General features: G+C 39.2%; 1 protein-coding gene and 1 pseudogene across 1 annotated transcript in view; both read right to left on the bottom strand.

Moving 5' to 3' along the window:
- Positions 1-3,625: 3,625 nt before the first annotated feature.
- Positions 3,626-27,869, bottom strand: part of SUN3 (Sad1 and UNC84 domain containing 3) — a 37,259-nt gene continuing 13,015 nt past the window's right edge. The window contains exons 4-10 of the mRNA XM_064366643.1: positions 23,481-23,521; positions 21,615-21,777; positions 20,477-20,561; positions 11,510-11,625; positions 9,673-9,840; positions 5,266-5,358; positions 3,626-3,925 (exon numbers count right to left, since the gene is read on the bottom strand). Of these exons, the coding sequence (XP_064222713.1) occupies positions 3,806-3,925; positions 5,266-5,358; positions 9,673-9,840; positions 11,510-11,625; positions 20,477-20,561; positions 21,615-21,777; positions 23,481-23,521 (786 nt within the window). The 3' untranslated portion in view covers positions 3,626-3,805. The remainder of the gene's footprint in view (positions 3,926-5,265; positions 5,359-9,672; positions 9,841-11,509; positions 11,626-20,476; positions 20,562-21,614; positions 21,778-23,480; positions 23,522-27,869) is intronic.
- On the bottom strand, positions 26,213-27,721 carry LOC135270722 (mRNA export factor RAE1-like; annotated as a pseudogene).

Raw genomic sequence — 27,869 nt, 5'->3', positions numbered from 1 at the left:
CACCATCTTTTCTTAGATCCTCAATGGCTACAAAAACATCGCTTCTCAGGTAAAGTCTAAAATCTTCCATCTACTTCCCTGAGTAGCACCGCCTACATTTTCTAGCCACTCCACTTGTCTCCTGCCATCCCACTGGTCTTAAGCCATTTTTGCAAAGGTCTTGAACTTCTTCTAGTTCCTCCAAAGTGCCACATGTGTGCCCCTGTTATAGTCACAGAATGACCACCCCTAGTGCCACTCATGGTTTCATAAAAAGCCACGTTTTCAATAAAGTGGTATGTTTCAGGGGGGCTACCTGTTGGCAGTTAGGAAACACACACATATATAGAGAATTGTTTGCTAAAGCTTCCAATCTGCTTAGCAAATGCACAGAAACTGGGCTGCAGCTGGGTGGCCACATGAACAGAAGGAGTTTGGAGCTTTCCTTAGCCCAGGGTCTCTAGAAGTGAACCCTGTGTTCAAAAGGGTGATTTACATGGAGCTGAGGACCATAATTTTGTGCTGGTTTTCCATGATGAAAATCGGAGGGCAGGCATTACTATGGCTCATAAAAGTCACCCAGGCCTTTTCCATTTTCATACCACCCCATTGTATCCACATCGTCAAGAGAATACGCAGCTTCCCGGTGTCTGTTTTCTCTACTTTCGTCTTTTCAGCTCTTGGGTGTTTCAGAAAGCCCACTGATATTTCCTTGTATGTTCAGGGGATTCTAATACAGAGAGTAGCCTGAGACCACTATCTCACACATCGTTTTCCTGGCAGGGGGCTCCCCTAATCTCCTGGCTAAGGTCCCCAGTTTTGTGTGTCTCTTTCTTATTTTTTTCTTTTCATTACATTTATCACCTTTTACTAATTGAATATCTATTTTCCTTTGACCATTATATTAAAATACAAAAGAACATGTCTATTTAAAAAACCGTGTAATGTCTAAATTGGCAAAATATTCACATGGTTTACAAACAAAATAGTACAAATATACAGGAAAACACTTTGCTCATACCTATGTGGGGGCCTCCTCCTACCCCATTCCTACCTCTCTCATTCCATTTCCTCCTGGGAAATATTGCTGATGAATAACTTTTCACATATGGTATTTTGCACATGGTAAGTTTTTCAGTCAAAGGGTATATTCATCTCTAATTTTTATAGATAGGCCAAGTTCCCTCCATAAATGTCGTATCTATTTGCATTTCTTCCAGCAATGTGTGAAAGATCCTGTCTCCCCAAAGCCTTGGAATAAAACACTATCAAACTTTTGGATCTTTCTAATTTTATCAGTGAAACATCATACAATATAATTTTTGTAATTTTTCTGGAGTAAATAAGCTTGAATATCTTTCATATGCTTCTGTAGATTATCTGTTCATTGGCCATCTTTCTATTGGTTATGGATTTTTTATTGCTTTCTTGAGACTGTGTATATATTAGAAAGATTTGTCCTTATAATATCAATTGTGAATATTTTTTCCATTTTAAGTTTTGTTGGATATGCAGAGGTTCTTGATTTTTATATAGTAGAATTTTTTTTTCTGTTTTGGCTTCTAAATGTTGGGTCATATTTAGAAAGACCTTCCTCTATTCAATGCCATACAGGAATTATCCCAAGTTTCCTCGTTAATATTTTTATGGTTTTATTACCTACTTGTGTATATTTTACCATATTGGGAGTTTGTCGTGTTGTAAAGCAAGAAATATGGATGGAACTTTATTTTCTTATTGTCTACATAATTGTCCCAAGCCATTTGGTTTTTTCCCCCCATGTCCTTTTGAGAGTCTACCTTTATCATACACCCAACTTCCACATACATGTAAATCTGTTTTTGGACTTGTCTGTTCCATTCATCTATCAGTTTGCCAGTATCAACAGTTTTAACTATTGTGTTGTACCTGTGTCATAGAGCTATTTCTTTTTGCTGGTTTTTTTTTCTTTTCAGAGATTTTTCTGGATTTCCTTTTGCTAAGTTTTTATTTTCCATATGAACTTTAGAATCAATTTCATTTAAAACATACTCCCTTTTGAGTTTTTAAAAATATATAGGTGTCTTAATTTTTAAAAACTTTTCAAATGAAAATATCAAGCATTTATAAATCTAGACAGAACAGTGTAATGAAGCTCCATGGACTGGCAGCAACCAACTTCAATGATCGTTTCATGGCCATTCTTTTTCATGAAATTTTAAATACATTTTCTCCGCTTATGTTATTTTGGAAAAGATTCCACATAGATCATTTCAACTTTAAATACTTAAATATGTAAATCAAAAGTTAAGATTTATTTTTAAAGCAACATTGTAGCACCATTATCAGACAGACACCTATAATTTTTTTTTCAGACAGGGTGTTGCTCTGCTTTCCAGGCAGGAGTGCAGTGATCATGACTCACAGCAGCCTCAAATTCTTGGGCTCAAGTGATCCTCCCATCTCAGCCTCCCAAGTAGCTGGGACTGCAGGTGTGCACCGCCATGTCCAGTTAATTTTTTTATTTTTAATAGAGACTGGGTCTCACGATGTTGCCCAGGCTCATCTTGAACTCCTCGAGTCAAGCAGTCCTTCCACCTTGGCCTCCCAAAGTTCTGGGATTTTAGGTGTGAGCCCCTGTGCCTAGCCCAAACTATGTTTTTAACAATAATTCTTTAATATCTCATAACTCTCCCACAAATGCCATATTTTTCTGGTTTTTGAAACCAAGTTACATTTATAAATTAACTTAGAATTGACATCTTGAGGGCTGAGTTTTCCCATCCGAGGATATGGTATCTATCTTTCCATTTATTGAGGTCTTCTTTTTTCTTTTTCCTTTTTTTTTTTTTTTCCAGAAAGGGTCGCCCAGGCTGGAGTGTAGTGGCTCGAACACAGTTCACTTGAAGCTTCAACCTCCCGGGTTCAAGTGATCCTCCCACCTCCCACCTGTCTCCTGAGTAGCTGCAACTACAGCATGTGCCAAGACGTCTGGTTAATTTTTAAATTTTTTGTAGTATGGGGTCTTGCTATATTGCCCAGACTGGTCTCAAACTCCTGGGCTCAAGTGATCATCCTCCCATGGTCTCTCAAAGTGCTAAGATTACAGTTGTGAGCTTCTGCGCCTGGCCTTAAGTCTTCTTTTAGTCATTCACTGCTGTTTGGGATTTCTTCACATAGCTATTTTACTTTCTTCTTTTATTTGATGTTTAGTCTCTTTATTGTGGATTTTGTACGTTATACCCTGTAACTGGTTGTTGTTTGTATTTATGAATGATATTGATTTATATTTGGTAATTTTGTATCCACTAACTTACAACAGTTTTTCCTTGTTTGAAATCCTTTTGAAATAGACTTTATTGCATTTCAAGTAACTCATCAAATTATCTGTAAACGGTGATGGTCAGAACTCCTCACTAATTTTTACCTCTAATTTTAAAATTACTGGTTTCCTAACTAATTGCACTGACCAGTGCCTCCAGATCAGCACTAAATGATAGTGGGGATAGTGGACATCCATGCCTGGTGTAAATAAATGAGTCATTGAAGGCAAAGATGCTATTAAGAGGGAGACTGATGATGAGACTATCTTCTTCTAAATACAAAATGAGTTTTCAATGCTCTAACAACATGAATCATCCTTAAAGACTAAACTATGGCAAGGATATTTAATTTACTTCCATATTTTTTATTAGTAAAATTCATTTACTTTTACAGGCAAGTATGAACCACTTTGAAGTTTTCTTCCCACTCCCAATTCTCAATTCCTATGTGTGCGGTATCATCTAAGAGAATAAGCGTTCTTGAACATTCCGGACGTGTGGCATGGCCTTCTGCACCAACTCTTCTAGATGTGGGTGCCTGGTGTGCCATGGACCCTGAATCGATATAAACAAGTATAGCTCGGATGTCCCCAGTTGCTAAAGATATTAAGTTTCACACATAATAAATATTCAGAAGCTGCATGCTGAAAATAAAGAAAAGAAAATCAATGCCTTATAAACAAATTCATCTCAAAGAATCCCAATGAATACTAACATAATTTAAAAATTATATACACTTTTTTTTTTTTTTTGAGATAGGATCTGGCTCTGTCACACAGGCTGGAATGTAGCGGCGTGATCACAGCTCACCGCCACCTCTACCTCCTGGGCTTAAGCCATCCACCCAGCTCAGCCTCCCGAGTAGTTGGACTATAGGCACATGCCGCCACATCTAGCTAATTTATTAATTTTTTTGTAGAGACAAGGTTTTGCCATGTTGCCCAGGCTGGTCTTGAATGCCAGGGCTCAAGTGATTTGCCTGCTTAAGTCTCCAAAAGTGATGGAATTACAACCGTGAGCTGCCGTGCCTGGCCTATATACTTTTTCCTTTTCTAACATAACTGTTTTCAAATATCAGTCTAATGAATGAGAAAACAAGCTACTGGAATAAAGAACTTATGAAAAGATGAGTAGGGAGGGAGGAGGGTAATACGGTGGCCAAGTGAGCTCACTGTTCCACTGTCTCTCCCTTCCACACTCCTAGCTGACTGTGCCAAGGAGCAGGGGAGAGAGGGCATATTGTCTGAAAATCAGATCTATGAAGCCAACTCTAAGAACAGATAATATGAGGCCCAATGCATATGAATATACAATCAAATATGAAACTCTACAAATATGTTCATTTCTAATATATATGTATTGTTTTATCTTTATTTTCTCACTATTTAGCCAAAAAGTATCATAAAACACTTGTTTTTACATGATATAAAATGTCTTCTACAGCTCTTCAGCTACTTCCTGTGGCCAATGAAAAACAATGAGAATATATTTCATACACCTTTGTGAGTTTCAGGGGATTTATAAGTTACCAGTTGATATTTTCCCCATTGGGTTAGGAAGAGAAGTTTTACTTGCATTATCTGATATTAAATCTTTATCCTCCCTTCCTCTAAGCTCCTCTCTGCCTCTGTCCACTTCATATTGTACCATCATCCTCCTCCCCTTTACTCAAGCAAGATGAGGTAGTAACTATAGTATCCAAGGAATGGAATAGTTGAGAAAGAACTGAGAAATAGAATACATATATTTTTTAAAACAATAGCAGATAAGGAAGAATTTGACTCAGAAACTGCTTTTGCATTTGTATGTCTTACACATCAAAATCCTTGTAAGCACTTGGAGCTAAGAATTGAAGTTCAGATAAGCCTTGTGTAACTCATGCTTTTGTTGTAATGATTCTCATACATCACTTTGCATGAAGCAATCCCAACAAATCTCTCCCAGTGATAGAGCCACTCATATCATTTCCCAGGGCACACATTACCTGGAGTTCAAATGTTTGAATGGTGGTTCCTGTGTTGTTATATATAAACTGACCTAGGAAAATTTCTTCTCCGTCACATTTTTTTGTGATGCCCTATAAAGAAAGCAACAGATATAGAGGTTGTAATGAATGGATACAGTTGTATTTTCAAAAAAATACCAACAATTTACCGGATATCTTTGTGTGTCCACCAGGGGCACAGTGCCGTGATCATGCCGGTACTAACCTATACACCGAGAGGGCATTTAACTAAGGGGCCAGTGAGGCCAAAGGCTAATCATGGGACTGACTAGAAGGATAGAGGATGGATGGATGGATAGATAGATAGACGGATAGAAGACGGATGAAAGATAGATGATTGATAGATAAACAGATGGTAGATGAAAGACATATAGATACATAGAGATAGAGCAAATCCCAGCCTTAACTCTGGCCTGATAACTATATTTGCGATAAGCATACTTCGAATAAACTAAAAATGGGTCCCCATGTTGAACTGATGTTTTCCAAAATGATATAAACATAAGCCAATTGCCAGATTTTGATCACAGAAGATATTTCCTATGAAAAGTAAGCTTCTGTTGACTAACAAAAACAATAATGTTTTTCTTTGTATGCAATTTCTCTTGTGCTTATGGTTTTTCTTCTCTATGTTTCAAACTGAAGATCTGTGAGAGGAGAATGCACTGGTGCAAACTAATTTATTTTGTGACTCTAAAGTTTCTTGTTAGGTTCCTAAAGTTATAGTAACACAGCAAAATAAAGAGTTCATTCATTGAATCATTTTTATAATAAAAATATTAATATTGAACTACAACATTTTTATTAAAAGAATTGGATACAACATGGTTACATAATGTACTCACAATTACATATGTATTTATGACTTAAGCCTCATATGTTATCTTTAGCCTAAAAGAGGAGTGCTAGTTTTATTTCTGCCTCCTTTATCACCTTGTTGGGTTTTTGAAGAAACAGGATCTGATGGAATACTATGCAGTCATAAAAAAACAAGATCATGTCCTTTGCAGGGACAAGGATGGAGCTAGAGGCCATTATCCTTGGCAAACTAACACAGGAAAAGAAAAACAAATACCACATGGTCTCACTTACAAGTGGGAGCTAAATAATGAGAACACATGGACATAAAGGGGAACAACAGACATGAGGTCCACTTGAGGGTGGAGGGTGGGAGGGGGAGAGGATCAGAGAAATAACTGTCGGTTACGACTACTTAGCACCTATATAACAAATCTGCACATATACCCCTGAACCTAAAATAAAAGTTAAAAGGAAAAAAATGGGGTCTGGCCATGCTGCCCTCGAATTCCTGGGCTCAAGCGATTCTCCTGCTTTAGCCTCCTAAGTAGGTGGGATCACAGGAGTGGCTACTGTGCCCAGCTCTTTTATCACCTTGTTTTAATCTTACTTGGTTCATAAATTCTCTAATGTAGAAGAAAATGATGAGAAGCAGTTTTTATTACTGGGATTCCTGCCTGTGGGATTCACCCATAATTCATCTAAATAATGAATGTGTTCACCTTTCTGACATGGAACTTATTTGCTCAAACTCAACTTAACTCAGCCTTTCAGAGACATCACTTGCAGGTGGTGCCAGCTTCTATGAAAAGACAGCAGCCCTCTGTTTTGAAACTCACATATGGAATATAGAGGCATTTGGGTGGCATGAAAGGCAGGCTGTTCAACCCTGGGCCCTCCTCCAGATGGGAAGATCAAGTAATTGAAGTAAGGCATAAACGTACAAGGTAAAAGTAGGAGTAGACAGTAAAACCAAACCAAAACCAACAAACAAAAGTGAAGATGGCCAAATGGTCCTGGAGAGAAAGAACACAAACTACTCTGGCTGTAGGTAGAGTCAGTAGCGCAGGAGGGAGTCCACGTGCGGCAGGGGACGGGGAAGGAGCCCAGATCTGCGGCTCAGCTGACAGTCATTTCAAAAACTACTTACAACCCCTCCACGCCCCCTAGCCCCGCCTGGCCCAGCAGAGGGCTCTCTTCTTCCTCCCATCTCTAAGACCACTGCCAGCGCCGCCCCGGAACCGCCCTCAAGTGAGAGCATCCCCTCTGCACAAACTGGTGGCCCCGCGGCCCTCCTCTCCCCAGAAGCTCTTGGTGTGGTGGGCCAGGCTGGCACCTCCTGTGTGCACTGCAGGAGTCCTCTCAGGGTCAGCTGTCCTGATAGCAACACTTGTGATTCCAGAAGAAATGGCCCGACCAGGTCATTCCGGCTGCAAACTCAGGACGTAGGAGCCTCACAGTGCACGCAAAGCTTCCTGCCGGCTTTGCACCGCCTATCAATTCATGTGACAAGCATCACAGGCATGGGAGAAAAGGATCGTGCAGGAAACAGAGACTCTACAAACAAGGGTGAAAAGTGGGGCTAGGAAATCCAGACCTGGAAGCCAGCAGAAGAAAATTAGAAGAAGCCTACAGTTAGTATCTTCAGAAGTGTAAGAGAAGGTACTGCCTTCGTAAAAGAAAACAATGTAGGCTCTAGAAAACGGAATATGTACAGAAACAAGAAGTCTTAGAAACTATAATCACGACAGCAGGAATGAAAATTTCCAGAGGGGTTAAAATATGAATTAATATGATCTTCCAGAAGATGGAACAAAAAACACAAAAGGGAAATAAGAAACACTCTTAAAAATAATAAATTAGACAATAAGTTGACTCCTCAAGGATGCAGAAATGAAATCCTGTGACAACAGTTTGAGTGTCAGGCCTACCTAGCGAGGCTGGAGCAGAAGGCAGAGGGCGCCAGAGGGATATCTCGAGAAAAAAGAAAATGAAGGAAGGAATGAAGAAAGGAAGAAATTTATAAATTATCTGATGTGAATTAACATAATGGGAGAATATTTGTACTTCTGAAGAAGAATTTGGGAAAGTTTTGGTTATAAGAATACAGAAAACTAAGCAAATTAAAGACAAATAGGCTGGGCACCCATGGCTCATGTCTGTAATCCCAGCACTTTGGGAGGCCAAGGCAGGAGGATCCCCTGAGCCCTGAAGTTTGAGACCAGCCTGGGCAATATAGTAAGACCGCCATCTATACTAAAAAATTTAAAATTAAAACAATCTCAAGAGTTTGAAGTTGCAGTGAGCTGTGATTGTGCCACTGTACTCCAACCTGGGCAACAGCTGAGACCCTGTCTCAATAAAATAAAATAAAATAAAATAATAAATAAACTTAAAACAATTATTACCCTCAGAAACATCAAAAAATTACGGAAGAAAGTCGTATTTAAGTACACTAGATAGCTCAACTTAGAGTTGTTTTGTTCACATAGTCACTGTATTGCTTGAACAAAAGACAATGTAGTCTTCTAGCAGTGCCTCAAATGATAAACCTACATTTGCCACATGATCTAGCAATTCCAATCTGAGGTATAAACCCAAGGGAAACAAAAATTCATGTCCACACAAAAACTTGTACATGAATGTTTATTGAAACATTATTCACAATGGCCAAAAAGATGAAAATAACTCAAATGTCCATCAACCAGTGAATAAATAAAATGTCATATATCCATACAATGAAATGTTATTCAGTAATAAAAAATAAATGAAATATTGAGACATACTACATCATGAATGAATCTTGAAAACAATATGCTAAGTTATTCACAAAAGATCACAAATTATTCATGGTTCAATGTATATGAAAATGTATAGAACAGATTAATTCATTGAGACAAAGTAGATTAATAATTGCTAGGGGCTGGAGGAGTACAACAGGGGAATAGGAGATGACGGCTAAGGGGTATCGGTTTCTTCTTAAGGTAAGAAAAATGTTCTAAAATTGATTATGTTATACACAACTCTGTGAATACACTAAAAGCCACTGAAAGGTGTACTTTAAATGGGTGAACTAATTGTCATGGGAATTATATCTCCAGAAACCTGTTTTGTTTTTAAATTAAGACATAAACATGGTGGGAGGATGGAAGTGCCATGGAAAAGAGCTAATCTTCATTTTCCACGAGAGGATGTCATAACCCAAACTGAAAAATCAAGAAATAATGGTAAAAGCAAACATGGAGGCAAGTGCTCACCTAAACATCTATTGTTGCAAGTAGAAACTCTGGGATAATGAGAATTGGAGACATTAAGAAGTGGGACAAGGAATTACTGTTTCTTTATAAACTTTATGGAACTATTTCATTTTTACTTATACATGTCTAACTTTGATAAATGCAAAAAATAGAGTTGCATAATATAAATCATTTGGTCCAACTCTCTCTCTTTGTAGATGAGAAAGCAGAAGTCCAGGAAATAAGTGACAGAACTAGTTATCTGTCCTAGTTCAGAGGACAGCCTCTAATTCCTAGCCAACTACCTTCTATCACAGGCCAATCTGAATGACAAATTTAGATAGCTTCTTACATAGACAGAAAATTCCTTGGGTGCACTGGAGATGTTTCCTGAGGGAGACACCTTCTCTGAGATGTGCTCCATGGTAACCGCAGTTGGTATGATCTTCCTAGCAAGCTTGATTAGAGTATGACCCTGGGAACCTGGAAAAGCCCAGCACTTTCCAGGGTAGACATCTGGCTGGAAAGAAAACACTGAATTAATCTCTTAACAAGTTATTTAAATCCATTCCCACAATACTGGCCAGCTAATCACTATTGACTGCTGATCTCTCTTATGCCTGTCAAATGGGAAAACTCCCAAGACACCTCTAGTGTGGTTGCTCTTCAAGTGCACTGTATGCTTATAACAATCAGAGCCCTTTATTGTATGAGCATGTTTTCTTTCATTGCTCTAACTAGACTGTAAGCTCTCATAAGGCAGCTAGAGGGCATGAGTGGTGGTGCTGGTAAGGCTAGTGATGGTGGTAGTGAGGATGATGGTGGTGACCATTGTGGTGATAATGGTGGTAATAATGGTGGCAGTGGAGGTGATGGTGATGGGTTGTAGCAGTAGTCGTGATGGTAATGGTGATGATGGTGGTGATGGCAATGGTGAAAGTAATGGTGAGGGTAGTAAAGGTGGTGGTGCTGATAGTGATAGTGATAATTGAAATGGTAGTGGTGATGAAAGTAGTGATGGTGGTGGTGGTGGTGGCAGTGATGGTGGTGGTGGTGGCAGTGATGGTAATGGTGGTGATGAAGAAAGATGGTGATGAAGGTGGCGGTAGTGGTGGCAGTGATGGTGGTGGTGATGATGGCGATGGACATGGGGATTGTGATGAAGAAAGACAGTTGTGGTGGTGGTGGTGGTGAAGGTGAGGGTGTTGATGGAGATGGGGGTGGTGGTGGTGGTTATGGTGGTAGAGAAGAAAAGTGAGGTCTACTACTTTGTAGATATAAACTACAGCCTGAAATAAGATCAATAGATTTTACCCCTGAAAGTTCTAAATTTGCAACTAATTTCAGGTGTATGGATGAAGCTTGACAGGTGCTCTGCTGTCTGTTGATGCCTACTGCCTTTAGAATGTAACTGAAACGTTTGGTGGGGATCTTACCTGGAGATTTCTCCTGTTATAATTGGACTTAAGAACATGTGATCTGAATAGTACTTAGCAGAATGCAGTACTGGCACTTAGAAGACAAGAACTTTCAACAAATGTTTGTTGAATGAATGAAGTTGTCAATGAAAAAGGGTGGTCACACAATGAACTTACAGAAAAGACATGGAATGTATATGTTCTATTTGAATATAAAATAATCTAGTTTACTAATCTTAAAATGATAAATAAGTAATCAATTAATCATAGTTTACTGATTATAAAATAAGACACAATTCATGCAGTGTGTTGACTATAAAAAATGTAATGAGATGAATTCAGGTCTTGTAACAAGTTCAGACATTCTTATATTGCCTCCATTTTATTATTTATTTATTTAGCAACCGAGTTTCACTCTTTTCACTCAGGCTGAAGTGCACTGACACAGTCTTGGCTCATTGCAACCTCTGCCTCCCGGGTTCAAGCAATTCTCCTGTGTCAGCCTCAGGAGTAGCTGGGATTATAGGTGTCTGCCACCACGCCCAGCTAATTTCTGTATTTTTGGTAGAGACTGGGTTTCACCATGTTGGCCAGGATGGTCTGGAACTCCTGACCTTAGGTGATCCACCTGCCTCGGCCTCCCAAAGTGCTGGGATTACAGGCGTGAGCCACCAAGCCCCAGACCTCCATTTTTTTAAATTAACATTTTCATGATAAATAATAATAACAAAATCCTAAAATAGAAATAAATGATTCTTAATTTAGCTTTACCTGAAGAATAGTATCTGGAGGCATTTCATGATTTAGGAAACCTATCCCATGCCAAAACAATTTTGCTTTATCATTTTTATAACTTTCTGAGGTCCCAGCTTCAATGATGGAGGCTCCTAAAATTGTAAAGTAATCTTTAAAATAAAGAAACAACATACACAATTCAAAATGCATCATTTGAATTCTAGCAATGTCTCTTGAAAATTATTACTGGGCAAATTATAAGTGAGGTAAAATTCACACTCAGGAATTGATAGGAAGAGTATGACAGTTTTCACTACCATTGAAATTTTGCCATTTTGAAAAAAATGTTCTGTTTAGTTTCACAAAATTGAATTTTGAGGCAATTAAATTAGACATGAGAATATTATATGGATTCTGTATAACCTAAAAAGGTATATATATCTCCATATTTTAACAGCTGATGTGATAAATGAGACTTCCTATCATCTCCATTCACTCAATAACAAAAAAAGCAGAAAACTGACCGGGTGCCATGGCTCAAGCCTGTAATCCTAGCACTTTGGGAGGCCAAAGAGGTCAGATTGCCTGAGCTCAGGAGTTCGAGACCAGCCTAGGCAACACGGCGAAACCCTGTCTCTACTAAAAAAAATACAAAAAATTAGCCAGGTGTGGTGGCATGCATCAGTAGTCCTAGCTACTCAAGAGGCTGATGCAGGAGACTTGCTAGAACCAGGGAGGCAGAGGTTGCAGTGAGCCGAGATGAGCACTCCAGCCTGGGTGACAGAGCAAGACTCCATCTCTAACAAAAAAAGCAGAAAACCAGCAATGCTGCCAATGTCCTTCAAGTTACATTTGTAGCAGTAATTATGCAGATTCATTGAACTCAATTTCAATCAAAGAGATACAAAATATACCCACCAAACATTATCCCTGCAGGTTACTTCATTTTAGAAGCAAAGTGTATTTTATATATAAGAAATAAAGAAAGCATAAATTGCTTTTCAAATTGCATTTGTGTAACACACCACAGCACTAAAAATACATGTGCCTCATCAAATATCTGATTATTCATGGTTTTTCTAAGATGATACAGTTTTTGAAATAGTAAATGTGTGCCTGGAGTTGTCAGATTTGGCAAATAAAAATACAAGACTGGCATTTAAATTTGAATTTCAGGTAAACAAAGAATACTTTTTTAGAAGTGATCATGTGCCATACAATATTTGGGATATATTTTGCTATTTGTCTGAAATTTAAATTTAACTGGGCTCCCTTCATTTTATCTGGAAACCCTATGTGTACCTCGTTTTTGAAGGCTGATGCTGATGCCCAGTCACTATTCTACTCGACCAACTGGCTGGACAGAATCTACACTTTCACCTGCTAATGTGAGGAATGAACATCCCGCCCCCATAATCTTTTTTAAAAAAAATTAAAATTGTAGTGTTGTGGAATTTTGAAAATAATTCCTATTTATTCATTTTCTGATTCATTTAAAACATTTTAAATCAGCTTTATTAAGATATAATTCACATCCTATACAATTCACTCATTTACAGTGTATGATTCAGGGTTTTGTATTACACTCTTAGAGTTGCACATCACCACAATTAATTTTAGAACATTTAGTAAGTCCCAAAAGAAACCCATAGCAGTTAGCAGTCATTCCCCGACCTCCCTCCTCAAGCCTTGGCAATTATTAATCTATTTTCTGTCCCTGTAGCTTTACCTGTTCTGGTCATTTCTTTTCACTGCGCCCTTGTAGTCAATCACAGTATTAGCCTTTTCACTAAGGCTACTTTCATTTAGCCCAATGCATTTGAGATTTATGAACGTTGTAATGAATATCAGAAATTCATTCCTCTTATTGACTGCAGGTTATTATTCCATTGTATGAGTCCATCTGTTAGTCTTTGTTGATGGACATGGAGTTGTTCTCAGTTTTGGTGATTACGAATATCGTTGCTATAGACATTCTTGGCAAGTTTTGATGTGAACATATTTCAATTTATCTTAGATAAATATATAGAAGTGGGATTGCTGGGTCAATAAGGTGGTATATTTAACATCGTGAGACAATTGTCAAACCTTTCCAGAGTGGCTGTGCCATGTTGCACTCTCACCCACAGCATATGAGAGGTCCCATTGTTTCATGCTGTTGCCAGCCCTTGCTATGGTCAGTTTTGTTTTGTTTGACATTCTAGTAGATGTGTAGTGATATAACATTGAGCTTTTAATTGATGTTTCACTAGTGAATAATAATGTGAAGCACTTTTTCGTGTACTTTTTTGACATGCATATATCTTTTTAATGAAGCGTCTTCCAAATCTTTTGCCTATTTTTTTTCAGGTTGTCTGTTTGCTTAATTGAGGCTTGAGAGTTTTTAATAAATTCTGGATTCAAGAACGTAGGTGGTTTCCAAATATTCTCCCCCAGCCTGTAACTTCTCTTTTCATTCTTGTAACTTTTTTTGCAGAGCAGAAGTTAATTTTGATGAAGCCCATATTATCTGTTATGTTCCTTTTACAATTATAGTTTTTGATATTGTGTTTAAAGAACTTTTAAAGACAAGGTTTTTTGTAGATAAACCTTTTTCTAACTCAAAATATTGTTTTTTCTAGAATTTTATAGATTTAAGCTTTATATTTAAGAATGTGACCCATTTTGGATTAAGTTTTATAAATTGTGGGTTTTGGGGCAAGGTTTTTTTTTTATTTGTGCATATGAACGTCCATCTGTTCTAACACCATTGACTTACCTTTTGTCTTTTTTCAAAAATCTATTCACCACATGTGTGGACTATTCCTAGACTTTCTGTATTGTTCCATCGATTTCACAAACACCACACTCTCTTGATTACTGTAAACTTAGAGCAAGCCTTAAAATCAGATAGTATGAATTCTCAAACTTTGTTCTTTCTTTTTCCCCAAATAAATTTGGCTATTCTAGTTCCTTTTCCATTCTACATGCATTTTAAAAATGGCTTGTCAATTTCTACAAATAATCCTGATGGGATTTTGATTGGGATTCTATTGAATCCATAGAAAAGCTGGGCAGTATTGTCATCTTAATGGTATTGAGTCTTCTAATCCATAAACGTGGCATACTTGTCCATTTCTTTGTATCTTCTTTTATTTATTTCATTATTGTCTTTTAGTTTTTAGATCTCAGTTTCCACATTTTGTTAGTCTTATACCTAAGTATTTTATGTTTTTTACTTTACGAATAGTGCTACTTTTAAATTTTCTCTAATTTTCTATTATTAGTATATAGAAATGGTATATATACCCTTGAATGTGTAAACCTCATTTATTTTAGTAGATTTTTTTAGTGATTTTTCTACATAAGCGTTCGTGCTCTCTGACTAGAGCCATTTTTAATTTCTTCCTTTCTAATTTACATGCCTTTCCCCCCCACCTTCTGCCTTTCTTACTTTCTATTTTTCTTCATTTCCCTTTTCTGCCTTTTTTTATATTAGTTAAAATTTTTTATTCCTTTTTTTTTTTTGAGACAGAGTCTTGCTCTGTGACCCAGGCTGAAGTGCAATGGTGCAATCTTGGCTCACTGCAACCTCCTCCTTGTGGGTTCAAGCAATTCTCTTGCCTCAGCCTCCTGAGTAGCTGATATTACAGGTGCACACCAGGACGACCGACTGTTTTGTATTTTTAGTAGAAACAGGGTTTCACCATATTGGCCAGGATGGTCTTGAACTCCTGACCTCAAGTGATCTTCCCGCCTTGGCCTCCCAAAGTGCTGGGATTACAGGTGTGACCCACTGTGCCTAGCCTCCATTTTGTTTATCTATTGGTTTTTGGATCTCTCTGTAATTTTAAGTAATTATTCTCGTGATTACAATGCATATACTGAACAGCTCATGGTTTATATAGAGTTAACATTTTATCATTTATATAAAATCTTTACATTTATAAATGCTCCTTAAATCTCACCCACTGACTTTTATGATTGTCACAGTATTAAATCTACATATATTAGTCCTCCACTGCCAGATAATGTCATATATTTTTTCCTTTCAACAGCCACTCATATTTTAAAGTACTTAAGGAAAGAAAATTACCTCATATTTTGTTGTTGTTGTTTTAAGATGGAATTTCACTCTTGTCACCCAGGCTGGAGTGCAGTGGTGTGATCTCGACTTACTGCAACCTCCGCCTTCTGGGTTCAAGAGATTCTCCTGCCTCAGCCACCTGAGCAGCTAAGATTACAGGCATGTGCCACCAAGCCCAGCTAATTTTTGTATTTTTACTAGAGACAGGATTTCACCATGTTGGCCATGCTAGTCTGGAACTCCCGACCTCAGGTGATCAACCTGCCTAGGCCTCCCAAAGTGCTGGGATTACAGGCATGAGTCACCACGCCCGGCCACCTCATCTTTACTCACACATTTATCTTGGCTATTGCTCTTTCTTTATTCATTAAGTCCAACGTTTCTTGTTACTGTCATTTCTAGTAAGCTGAAGAACTTCCTTTAGCAGATCCATTGGCAGAGAATTTTCTTATTTTTTTCCATCTAAGAATGTCTTAACTTTGTCTTCATTCCTGAAAGGTATTTTTATTGGATCCACAGTTCTGCATTGCTAGAGCCTTTCCTTCAGCACGTCAAACATGTAGTTTCCTTCTCTTCTGGTCTCTTTTATTTCTGATAAGAAATCTGTAGTAATCATAGATTATTTTTTATCTTCTTTTAAATATTTTTCTTCATCTTTGATTTTGAGCAATTTAATTATGATGTGTCTGCATGTCATTTTCCTTGAATTTATCTTGTTTCTGGTTTGCTGTGCTTTTTGAATCTGTAAATTTATGTTGTTTTTAAATCAAGTTTGAGATGCTTTTAGCTATTACGTCTTTAGATTACTGTCCTACATTGATCTCTTCCTCATCTCCCTCTGAGACTGAAAGGATAAGAATGTTATACCTTTTTATAGTGTCCTACAGGCTTCCGAAGGTCTGTTTGCATTTTTTTCAAACATTTTTTCATTCTTTGAATTGCACAATTTTAAAAAATCTGTCTTCAACTTCACTACTTTTTTTTAATTTTTATTTAAGTTTGTGGTACATGTGCAGGTTTCTTCTGTAGAAGAACTCAGGTCATGGGGATTTGCTGTACAGATTATTTTGTCACCCAGGTGTTAAGCCTAGTTCCCATCTGTTATTTTTCCTGATCCTCTCCCTTCTCTCACCCTCCATCCTCCAATAGGCCCCAGAGTGTGTTGTTTCCCCCATGTGTTTATGTGTCCTCATCATTTAGCTCCCACTTATAAGAGAACATGTGCTCTTGGTTTTCTATTTCTGTGTTAGTTTGCTAAGGATAATGGACCCCAGCTCCATCCATGTCCCTGCAAAGGACATGATCTGGTTCTTTTTATGGCTGCATAGTATTCCATAGTGTATATGTACAACATTTTCTTTATCCAGCCTATCACTGATGGGCATTTATACTCATTCCATGTCTTTGCTATTGTGAATAGTGCTGCAGTGAACACACATATGCATATGTCTTTATATTAGAACAATTTACATTTCTTTGGATATCCCAGTAATGAGATTGCTGCTTTAAATGGATTTCTGTATTAGGTCTTTAAGAAATCACCACACTGTCTTTCACAGTGGTTGAGACAATTTACACTCCCACCAATAGTGTATAAGCATTCCTTTTTCTACACAACTTTGTCAGCATCTGTTAGTTTTTGACTTTTTGATAATAGTCATTCTGACTAGTGTGAGATGGTATCTCATTGTGGTTTTGATTTGCATTTCTCTAATTATCTGTGATGTTGAGATTTTTTCAAATGATTGTTGGTCACATGTGTGTCTTCTTTTGAAAAGTGTCTGTTCATGTCCTTTGCCCACTTTTTAATGGGGTTGTTTTGTTTTCTTGTAAATTTGTGTAAGTTCCTTATAGATGCTGGATATTAGACCTTCATTGGATATAGAGTTTGCAAAAATTTCCTTCCATTCTGTAGGTTGTCTGTTTACTCTGCTGATAGTTTCCTTTGCTGTGCAGAAGCTCTTTAGTTTAATTAGATCCTGTTTGCCAATTCTTACTTTTGTTGCAATTGCTTTTGATGTCTTTGTCATGATATCTTTGCCCATGGGTATGTCCTAAATGGTATTGCCTAGGTTGTCTTCCAGGGTTTTTGTAGTTTTGGCTTTTACATTTAAGTCTATATTCCATTTTGGGTTAATTGTTGTATATGGTGTAAGGAAGGAGTCCAGTTTCTGTCTTCTGCATATGGCTAGCCAGTTATTCCAGCACCATTTATTGAATAGGAATCCTTTCTGCAATGTTTGTTTTTGTCAGGTTTGTAGAAGATTGGATAGATGTAACAGTGTGGTCTTATTTCTGGGTTCTGTTTTCTGTTCCATTGGTCTATGTGTCTGTTTTTGTACCACTACCATGCTGTTTTGGTTACTGTAGCCCTGTAGTATAGTTTGAAGTTGGGTAACATGATGCCTCCAGCTTTGTTCTTTTCACTTCGATTGCCTTTGCTATTTGGGCTCTTTTTTGGCTTCATATGAATTTTTAAATAGTTTTATCTAGTTTTATGAAGAATGTCAATAGTAGTTTAATAAGAATAGTATTGAATCTACAAATTGCTTTTGGCGGTATGGTCATTTTAATGATATTGATTCTTCCTATCCATGAGCATGAGATGTTTTTCCATTTCTTTGTGTCATCTTTGATTTCTTTAAGCAATGGTTTGTAGTTCTCTTTGTAAAGATCTTTCACTTCCCAAGTTAGCTGTATTCCTAGGTATTTTATTCTTTTTGTGGCAATTATGAATGGGAGTTTGTTACTGATTTGGCTCTTGGCTTGATTTTTGTTGGTGTATAAGAATGCTAGTGATTTTTGCACATCAATTTTGCATCCTGAGACTTTGCTGAAGTTGTTTATCAGCTTAAGAAGCTTTCAGGCTGAGACAATGGGATTTTCTAGATATAGGATTATGTTGTCTGCAAACAGGATGGTTTGACTTCCTCTCTTCCTATCTAGATGCCCTTTATTTCCTTCTCTTGCCTGATTGCCCTGGCCAGGACTCTAATACTGTGTTGAACAGGAGTGAGTTCACTACTCCTTTTCTCTGTTTTTGTTTTTCTATTATTAAGCATATGTAGTCAATTTTTATTTTAGATATTGTATTTTTCAGTCATAAAATTCCATCTGCTTCTTTTTATTCTCTTGGCTGAGAACTGGTATCTTTTCATTCAAGTGTACTTACTTTCACCTCATAAAGCATAATTATGGTAGCTGCTTCAAGTCTTTGTGTGACAATTCCAACATCTGTGTCAGGATGGGGTTGGCATCTTTTCTCTTGGAAATTGGTTTTATTTCCCTAGCAGTTTGCATGCCAAGTAATTGTGATTTGTACCCTAGACATGCTGAATATTATACTGTAAGACTCTGAGTCCTATAACAAGGGAATGCTTTCATTTGCTTCATCCATTAGTTCAGAACTGTCAGTCCTCCCTCCTTTTATGCGAGGACTCAATTCAGTCCTTAAAACCTTTGCTACAGGCCTGTCGTGTCCATGCACCACTTAGGGGTCAGTCTAAGACTTGAGCCATAGTTTACATCATTGCCAAATTCTCAAAGCCTCCACTTTGCTGCTTCGGGTCTGTTCCCATGAATGGGCAGCTGAGATGTGAGGCCAGAAGCTGGCCACAAACAGATAGGGGAGCGAGCGTCTTCTCTGCAGATTTGCCTTCCCAGGCTTTCTCCCCACACTCTGGCCCACAGGACTACTTTATTCTGCGTCTTTGGCTAGAAAAGCGGGACTTTTTCACAGTCTTAGCTGCCCAACTTGCTGCCACGTTTGCAGCTCTGTAGTTGCTGCCTGCCTCAGCCGAGGCTGCAAGAGGAAAGAAAACACCCACAGGGCTCACACCTGCAGTTTTTGGTTCCCCTCCACCAACTGCCTGCTTCGTTTACTTTTCAGCCCACTCAGGTCGTTATTTTTTGAATTTTGACCAGGTAGTTTCTCATCATAATCGGTTGGAAGGGACTTAATAGGCTTTCTCCATCTTGGCCAAACCAGAGCTGACGTTTGTTTCCACATCTAAGGTTACAGAAGAGCCTGAGCCTTTCCTTCTTTTCCTCACTCTGCATGAGCTACTCATGAGCCTACATTCACCACATAGGCTTTTCAAAATGGAAGTTGTAAATACATCAATACAAAGAAGAAAGCATTAAGCAAGTGTGTCAGAATATCATAAAAAAAAAAAGAACTATGGTTCCTCTCCCATCTTATCCCAACACTCATGCTTTAGGGAATCAGGTTCAGGAAAGTTCTACCTTCTAACTCTCTCAAAAAACACACGCTCACAAGACTGAGTAATCATCCTGTTCCAAATGCTCTCCAGTTCATGCAAGCTGGAAATTTATTTTCCTGGCATAAATTTGACTATCAATTGATCAAAATTAACATGACTGTGTGTTTTATATTTTCTTCCTCCTGTCCCTTTCTTCTTTTCTTCCACATTGTTAACTGAACACATCTTGTTCATAGACGATTATAGGCATGGTAGAGAAGATTAAGGTTAGTGATTCATAGCCTTAGCCCTTAAGAATTAATCTTAACTGGAAGATACTAGGAACATTATATATAACCTTTAAACATTGTCATTTAATCCTTAATAATGCATTTAGATTGATTATCATAAGTCATTTTAGCATGTAATAATATAAAATGTCCTAATATTTTGTGCCTTCCGCAACTTCATTGTGACATCTTGGCTTTCTTGGTGGTTCTTTCAGATGCGTGCTAGTGAAGTTGCACAGGACCTGTTCCCTGGAACATTTGCTCTCGGAAAGCACTTAGTAACAACTATTTCTATTCTCTTCTTTAATTATCTAAATTGATTAATTCCTCCCCCCCACAAGTCACAAGATAAGTATGTTTTCCTCATATAGAAATGTAGAGAATAGAGACACTCTTGGAGCATTCTTTTTTTAAATGCTCCTCTTTTCATGTTTTCCGTACTCACCAGCCGACTTCAGGGCATAATCAGCCATCTGGACTTGGTCCTCTCTCAACTTTTTAAGTACGTAATTAACCAAGTTTGACATTTCCTGTAGAAATTTTAGAAACACGTTTCTGTTAACAATCTCTGCCAGCTGCTTGAGTTTTGACCATTCATTTTTTGGACCTAATCTGCGAAATTAGAATAGCAGTGAACACCTATCAGCTGCACTCTGAGACTCGCACTGTGCATGGATCTGGAATGACGTCTTCACTGCTCTTGGGAGTGTCCTTCTCAGGTATATGATGTAAATAAAGCCAAGGTGTGTTCAGGGACCCCCCCCAAGGTCACATGGCATGGTGGACCGAGGGCCCCTTCTGAAGCCCTAACCACTGCACCACAGTGCTTTCCCAGTGAGGTGTGAGATGAGGTTATGCTGTGACCTGCTGTGTTCCCTCCCTCATTAGTGTCCTGTGCTTAACAGTAAAGACTTGAACATTCTAGAGTTATTTGGGAATCAAGGCAGTTATACACAGACTACACAATTGCTTATATTAGACATTTTTCACCAACTCTAGTTAATATTGGGTTAAAGCACCCTGAGCAGACGCAACAGTTCACATTCAAGCTGCCTAAATGTAACACCTTCACAGTGACAAGGCCTGGAGGGTGGCAGGTGGTCTGCGTCAGATTGCTGTGCATTTCAAAAAGTAGACATTAAGGAAGAAGAAGAAGGTAGTTGTGACAGCCGAAGAGAAAGAAGCAAAATAGAGTTCACGGTTTCCATCATAATTTTGCCTGAATCTGATGCTGACTAGACTAACTATACTAGCTATGAAGATGGTGAATGCAAATCTTTTGCTATTTAAGGTATTTGTGTATAGAACTCAGAGACTGTTATTTCTATTTTTTTTTTAACTGAAAAATAGAACAGTTGTTTATTTGGTGTGAAGTAAGTCAAATGCAATAGAATGTATTCTCTGTGACACAGCATTTATGAAACAGTGGGTTTCCGTATACCAACCAAATATCAGTCAACACTGGATTTTCCCCTGGGAGAAGCAGCGGATTTGGCACTGAAAGGACACACTCCCCATCACCCTGGATATCCTCACTATCTGACACCCCAATCCTGCCCAACCCGCCTTGCCTCATCCAGGACCTCTGTGTGGTCCGGGTCCTCTGCCAGGTCTCCATGGGTCCTCCAGCTGTGATTATTGTCCATACTATCCTTCATACCTCTAAGCAATGCCTTCAGGACATCTATTTGTTCAATCAAAAATAGAATTTCACGAAAATTGTTTTCCAAAGTCTGGCTTTCTTTCCTGTAAAGGGAGAACCTCAGCATGAGAGGAAGAAAGTGTAAAGCTCCCATTATCAGCTGTTGCTGGGCTTAGGAGCCTGCCACATGGCAAGGTACTTTATATTGTTGAAGATATACGTTCTTGAGTGAGGGGAGAGCGGAGCATGCCCATTTGTCTAAAGCATCACACTTCACTAAAAAAAAAACAAGGACAAGCGGGGCACCGTGGCTCACGCCTGTAATCCCAGCACTTTGGGAGGCCAAGGTGGGCGGATCTTGAGGTCAGGAGTTCAAGACCAGCCTGACCAACATGGTGAAATCCTGTTTCTACTACAAATATAAAAATTAGCTAGGCGTGGTGGTATGCGCCTGTAGTCCCAGTTACTGAGGAGGCTGAGGCACAAGAATCACTTGAACCCGGGAGGCTGAGGTTGCAGTGAGCCAAGATCGCGCCACTGCACTCCAGCCTGGAGACAGAGCAAGACTGTGTGTCAAACAAACAAACAAAAATGAACAAAACAACGACCTCCAGGGGTCACATGGCTGAGGGTGTCCTAGTGTAGTGCTTGGCCGGGCTCTGCACGGGGAAGGCAAGGCTCAATCAACCTTGCTGGTCCCCCAGCTGGGTGATTTCACACAGGTGAATCCTAAATCCCTCCTTCTAGTCAATCGGGAACACCTTGCATTTCCAGTGTAGTACAGAGCAGTGACTTTCCAACTGTAGCCTGAGTTCAGTGGAAATGCCTTAGAGAAGGGGTGGCTGGGGGATCCAGCCAGTGGGCAGCCACCAGTTACCAGTGTGAGTGACTGCCCGAGCATGCAAGATTTTACTTCCCAAGCATGGGATTTCTATGTTTACAGTTTGAAAAGTACCAGTAGAGAAAATAAGAAAATGTCAAGTGAAAAGTTAGTTCTTTATGCTGAAAAAGTGTAAGCACTACTTATCTAGTATTTTTCCCCATTTGTGAAACAATACATGTTTAAAATTGGGGAAAAAACCAAGCATTTAGAAGAAATAAACACCATTAAATGTTAATGACTTTCTACCAGTGTTTATTTCATGCAAAAAATTAGTAACAAAATCATATTTATAATTTTGTGTCTCCACTGCACTTCCGAATCATTAAACCTATTTTAAAATTATTTGAATGGCTTTATAATTCTTCATTTCATGAATATATTCCAATGTATTTAACCATTGGCCTATTTTTCTTATAGAGTTGTTTTCCATTTTTAATAATCATAAATAATAGGGAAAGCACAGCTCAGTGTGTATTTTGTTAAGGAATGCTCCACAGAGGTGGAAATATATAAAAGGGCAAGTAATTTTCTAAAGTAGGAAAAATGTTACTGTTTGGTGTTTACAATTTTAAATTATGTATATGCACAAGTGAGAGGAGGCCATTTTCTTGGGCTGTTTCCTTCTTCTGATAAATCCAAATCACAATAAATGTACTATTTTTAATAATAAATACAGCGTGTGTAGATTAATTCACCTCTAACCTTTTAATTTTTTCTATCTCCTTTTTTTCTTTTTCTTCCTGTATATATACATAGAGAAATGCTAGGAATAATGTCATTAAATATTAATAATAGGTATTTCTGAGAGTGAAATTTTGAGTTATTTCAGGGAGTAACTTTTCTTTCCTATACTTTTCCATACAAAAACATTTCAGTATTTGAAACCACACCAAAAAGAGGCACATAGCAAAAAATTTCACTCACTTTAAAAGTTCCAGTTGTTCTTTAGACATACGAAGTCTGGCCTGAAAACAGCAGAAAAAGATAAATCATTCTGAATTCTGCTTATTCAAATAGAGTTTTGTTTTGTTTTTTTCTTGGAAAAGGGAAACAAATAGCACGTTGACTCCTGATCTACAGACATGCTGGCTGGAACGCAGGAGCATCCTCTGAGAGGCCTGCCTCTTTCCCAGCCTCACCTGTACATCATGAAGGCAATTGAAGGAAATTTATTTAATGAGTGACATTCAACGGGAGTTCTTAGATGGGCACATCATTTCCTGTTTCTCAAGACTATAAAGGCCTGAACACAGTCTGAGGAGGAGGAGGGGGGGATATTGGAAAAGGAAAAGAATAGAGGGAGGAGGAAGAGAGGGAAGGGAGGAGAAGGGGAGAGGTGCCCCTGGTGGATGTGGGAAAGCCCAAGAAGCACATGGCGGCACTAGAGGGCCATGCTGAGCTCTTTGGGTTTGTCCCTGAACAAGAAGGGGGCCTCCCACTTACAAATAAGAAAGGGGTGTGATTACTTTTGGGTTAGATTAACAATCACAATCAGAAAATTGCAGAAATTTCTCTAACACTGGAGACAACACTGGTGATTTCTGGTACGGATGGTCTTGGTGGTGCCAAAACCAAGACAAGAAACCAGGAAAAGGTAGATTGAATGCTTGGACATAACGTGGCTGTAAGGGTGCTGTGGAGGTGATCAGTGAAAATGTAAACCCTGGAGAGACAGAGGATGCCGGAATGCAGGGAGCACTCTGGCCCGCACTACTGCACTGCCTGTCCCTCAGCCTGGAATGGGGAATGGCCTAGCTGCCTCTTCTTGTCACTGAGAAGACCTCAGTGGTGTAGCCTGGGTAGCCAGCACCTCTGTGCCCCTTAGCTCATCCTGGTGTGTGACCTACCACAGACGACAGTGGTTGTCTGCTCACATTCCAACGTCCTGCACTCTCTTCCCACCTTTCTCTACCCAGCATGAGACACACACACAGACAAACACACACACTCCACAAACACACACTCACACACACATACACACATGCTCATAGGCATATAACATATGCACACATGCACAACCCCTACTCCAACATGGGATGGTTGGAGAAGGTCAATAATATTACCCACAGAGAAAGGGAGGCAAAAGAGGGCACTTTGGGGCGCCAATCTTAAAGGGCTCAGAAGCCAACAAGAGTGTGGACAAGCTGATGAGCACGGGAGGACAAATGTGAAAAGGTGATCTCTTCCCCAGAGAATTCCAGTCAAAACAGTCAACACTGGCCATTGAAGAATGGCTCCTGACATCCTCTCTTTACAGTCTGGAACTCCCCTACCCTGACATGTCGTTATTTAAGTAGTTTATCAATAAAAAGGCAATATCTTCGACTATGTGCCAAGAAAATAATGTAGATCAGAGTGGAGGGATGATCAAGTGTGAGAACGAAGACTGACTCAAGCAAAGTTTCCTTGGGTTTACACTTAAATCTTGGAGGATTCCAGCAGCAGTTTCCAGAATTCTGTCTCATCCACATACTCTCCCTGCCAGGCTAGGAAGCAGACACCTCTGCATTTAGGGATCACTATTTTGCAGCAACAAAGCTCACACTTCAGGTGACCAAGAGAACTCAAAGGGACCCTATGAGTTTCCTGGGGCTCTTGTCACAAATGATCGCAAACGTGGTGTCTTGAAACAATGGAAATTTATTCTGTCACTCTTCTGGAGGCTGGAAGCGTGAGGTCAATGTGTCCACATGGCTACACTCCTCTGAAAGTCCTCAGGGAGATTCTGTTCTTGCCTTTTCTAACTTCCGGTGGCTCTGGGCGTTCCCAGGCTTGTGGCTGTGTCACTCCAATCTCTGCCTCTGCCTTTTCGTGGCCTCCTCTTCTTCTCTCTGTGTGTCTCTCCTCTGTAAGTCTTCTAAAGAGACCGCTGTCATTGTATTTAGGACCCATCTGCATAATCTAGGATGATTTCATCTCAAGAACCATCTGCAAAGACCTTTTCCCAAATAACGGTCACAATCGCAGGTTCTGGGGGTCAGGAGGTAGACATATCTTTTTGGGGATCACCTTTCAACCTCTTACAGTGACCATCAATGTGTTATCTGGGAAATAATGCCCCATCTCTCCGCAGTAGTTAATCTTCTTTCCTGATTCAAAGACTGGCTTTTTGTCAGTTTGCTTTGCCCAAAATGGTGCAACACGCTATAAATGTGTGTGTCTTGTGTGATGCTATTGTGTCATGTATGATAATAGTGTCAAGATGGAATGTAGTGTGACTCACAGGAAAAATACTGCCTTACTTTTTTCTGAACATTTACATTTTTTTTCCAATCTGCAAAAGACTTTATTACAAAATATAACACAGGGCTCACAGACGGTTTTCCAATATTCTCTAACACATACACTGCTGAATGGTGCACTGCAATAGGTTGTGGTTGGCAGTGCCCACAACCTAATGTCTATAATAATTTCAATCCCCTTAGAGTTACAGAAAAACTCTGCACGCCGCAGTGGAGCGGAGATTGCAAGGCGCCGCGGACAGCTGGGCTCTGGGTGCCGAACAATGACAGCCTTTTCTCCAGGGGTTGAAATCCACGTCCGTGGCTGACAACCCAACAAAGCTGGGACCCAAACTGGTACAGAGGTGAGGCAGAGCGGACAGAAACAACTCTGGCTGAGCCAGAGTCTCGGCCACTACTTCTCATTCTGGGGCTTTAGCTCTTCGCTGCATTATGCAGGAAAATGTAAATTTTCTTCTGGGGATTATAAAATTCATGTCCCTTTGACCAGTCATAGCTGGAAGTGTATGCAAATATGTTTCCATTGTGATGAAACGGCAAGCTGAGATGGGTTGATCTAACTGTTCGGAAGTTTTTAGTTTTCTTCTGGCATCTTTGTCTCAGAAGCTGAAGCTACCATCATGATCCCACAGTCGCAAGGGTGCCACGAACAGGATGGAACACGATTCCATTTACCACGTAGATGTCTTGAGGAGCTGAAGTGTTGGTTCCATTAGATCGATGACATTTAAAGGTAAAGTTATCTTTGGCAGGGTTCGGGGGGTTGATACAGTGAATAACAACTCCCCTCAATACTTCCCAGGGCAAAACCAGTAGGCTTATTCTGTTTGTTTTTAAAAACAGTCATACACCTATGCTGATGTTTCAGTGGAGATTCTATCCTCCTGAATTCAGAAGGTTGATTCTCTAGTTGATAGATCAGGCCCCTCTCCGCAGTTGCCACCACGGCCATGGGGTATATCATGTCAGCACAGTAGCACTGTTGACCCGGTAATCTGGCTCAACCAGTTCTGCCATAGCACCCAGGAACAGAAGACAGCAAGAAAAATCTCACTTTGACCCTCTATGATTTAATCTCCAAACTGACCAATCAGCATTTCCCACTTCCCAAGCCCCTACCTGCCAAATTATCTTTAAAAACTCTGATTCTCAAATGCTCGGGGAGACTAATTTGAGTAATAATGAAACTCTGGTCCTGCACAGTTGGCTCTGTGTGATTTACTCTTTCTCCATTTTAATTCCACTGTCCTGATAAATTGGCTCTGTCAAGACAGCGGGCAAGGTGAATCTGTTGCGTGGTTGCACTGCCACCCTCCTCCCTCCAGTCTTCTGAGTTTCTGAGCACAGAAGGGACAAGGCTTATTCTGGAATGCTGGGGGTGGGGTGGATCAGAAAGAGGACATCCAATGACTGGCCTCAGTCTAAGCCCATTTAGCTCTAACTAGCTTCAGGACAAAGGGAACTGCCATACTCCTGTTCAGTGTCAGGCAGAAGTTGATGGTAAAGATTTATTTGCCATTTTATTTGTGCTTGAGATTCTCTTGGAGAACTGTGGAGAATTTTTAGGACCTCATAGCTATGAAACTATTGTCTTATTCTGTTTTCTTGTGCTATAACAGAACACCACAGCCTGGGTAATTTATAAACAACAGAAGTTTGTTTGGCTCACAGTTCTGGAGGCTTGGAAATCTGAGAGCATGGGACTGGTATGTGGTGAGGGTCATTCTATGGCAAAAGGGTGAAAGGTTACATGAACACATGAGACAGAGAAATGGGGCCCAACTAGTCCTTTTATTAGGAACCCACTCCTCAGTTGACTATCCCACTCCAATGATAATGGCATTAATTCAGATCCCTTATGACACAATCACTTCTTAAAGGTCTTACCTCTAAACAGTTATAATGGCAACTAAATTTCAACATGAGGTTTGGTGGTCAGTTCAAACTATAGAAACTACTTAATAGAATTCCATTTCCTACGTTAATTTTATTAGATATGCTCATATAAAACAAAGATAACGTATTGAAAGTTGGATTAGCCTTGTAGCATATTAAACTTTAATCAGTGATA

This window comes from Aotus nancymaae, unplaced genomic scaffold (genome assembly GCF_030222135.1).
Source record: "Aotus nancymaae isolate 86718 unplaced genomic scaffold, 86718_ANA_hifiasm-v0.15.2.pri h1tg000065l, whole genome shotgun sequence".
Taxonomy (NCBI): Eukaryota; Metazoa; Chordata; class Mammalia; order Primates; family Aotidae; genus Aotus; species Aotus nancymaae.
This window is presented reverse-complemented; position numbering and strand designations above follow the sequence as displayed.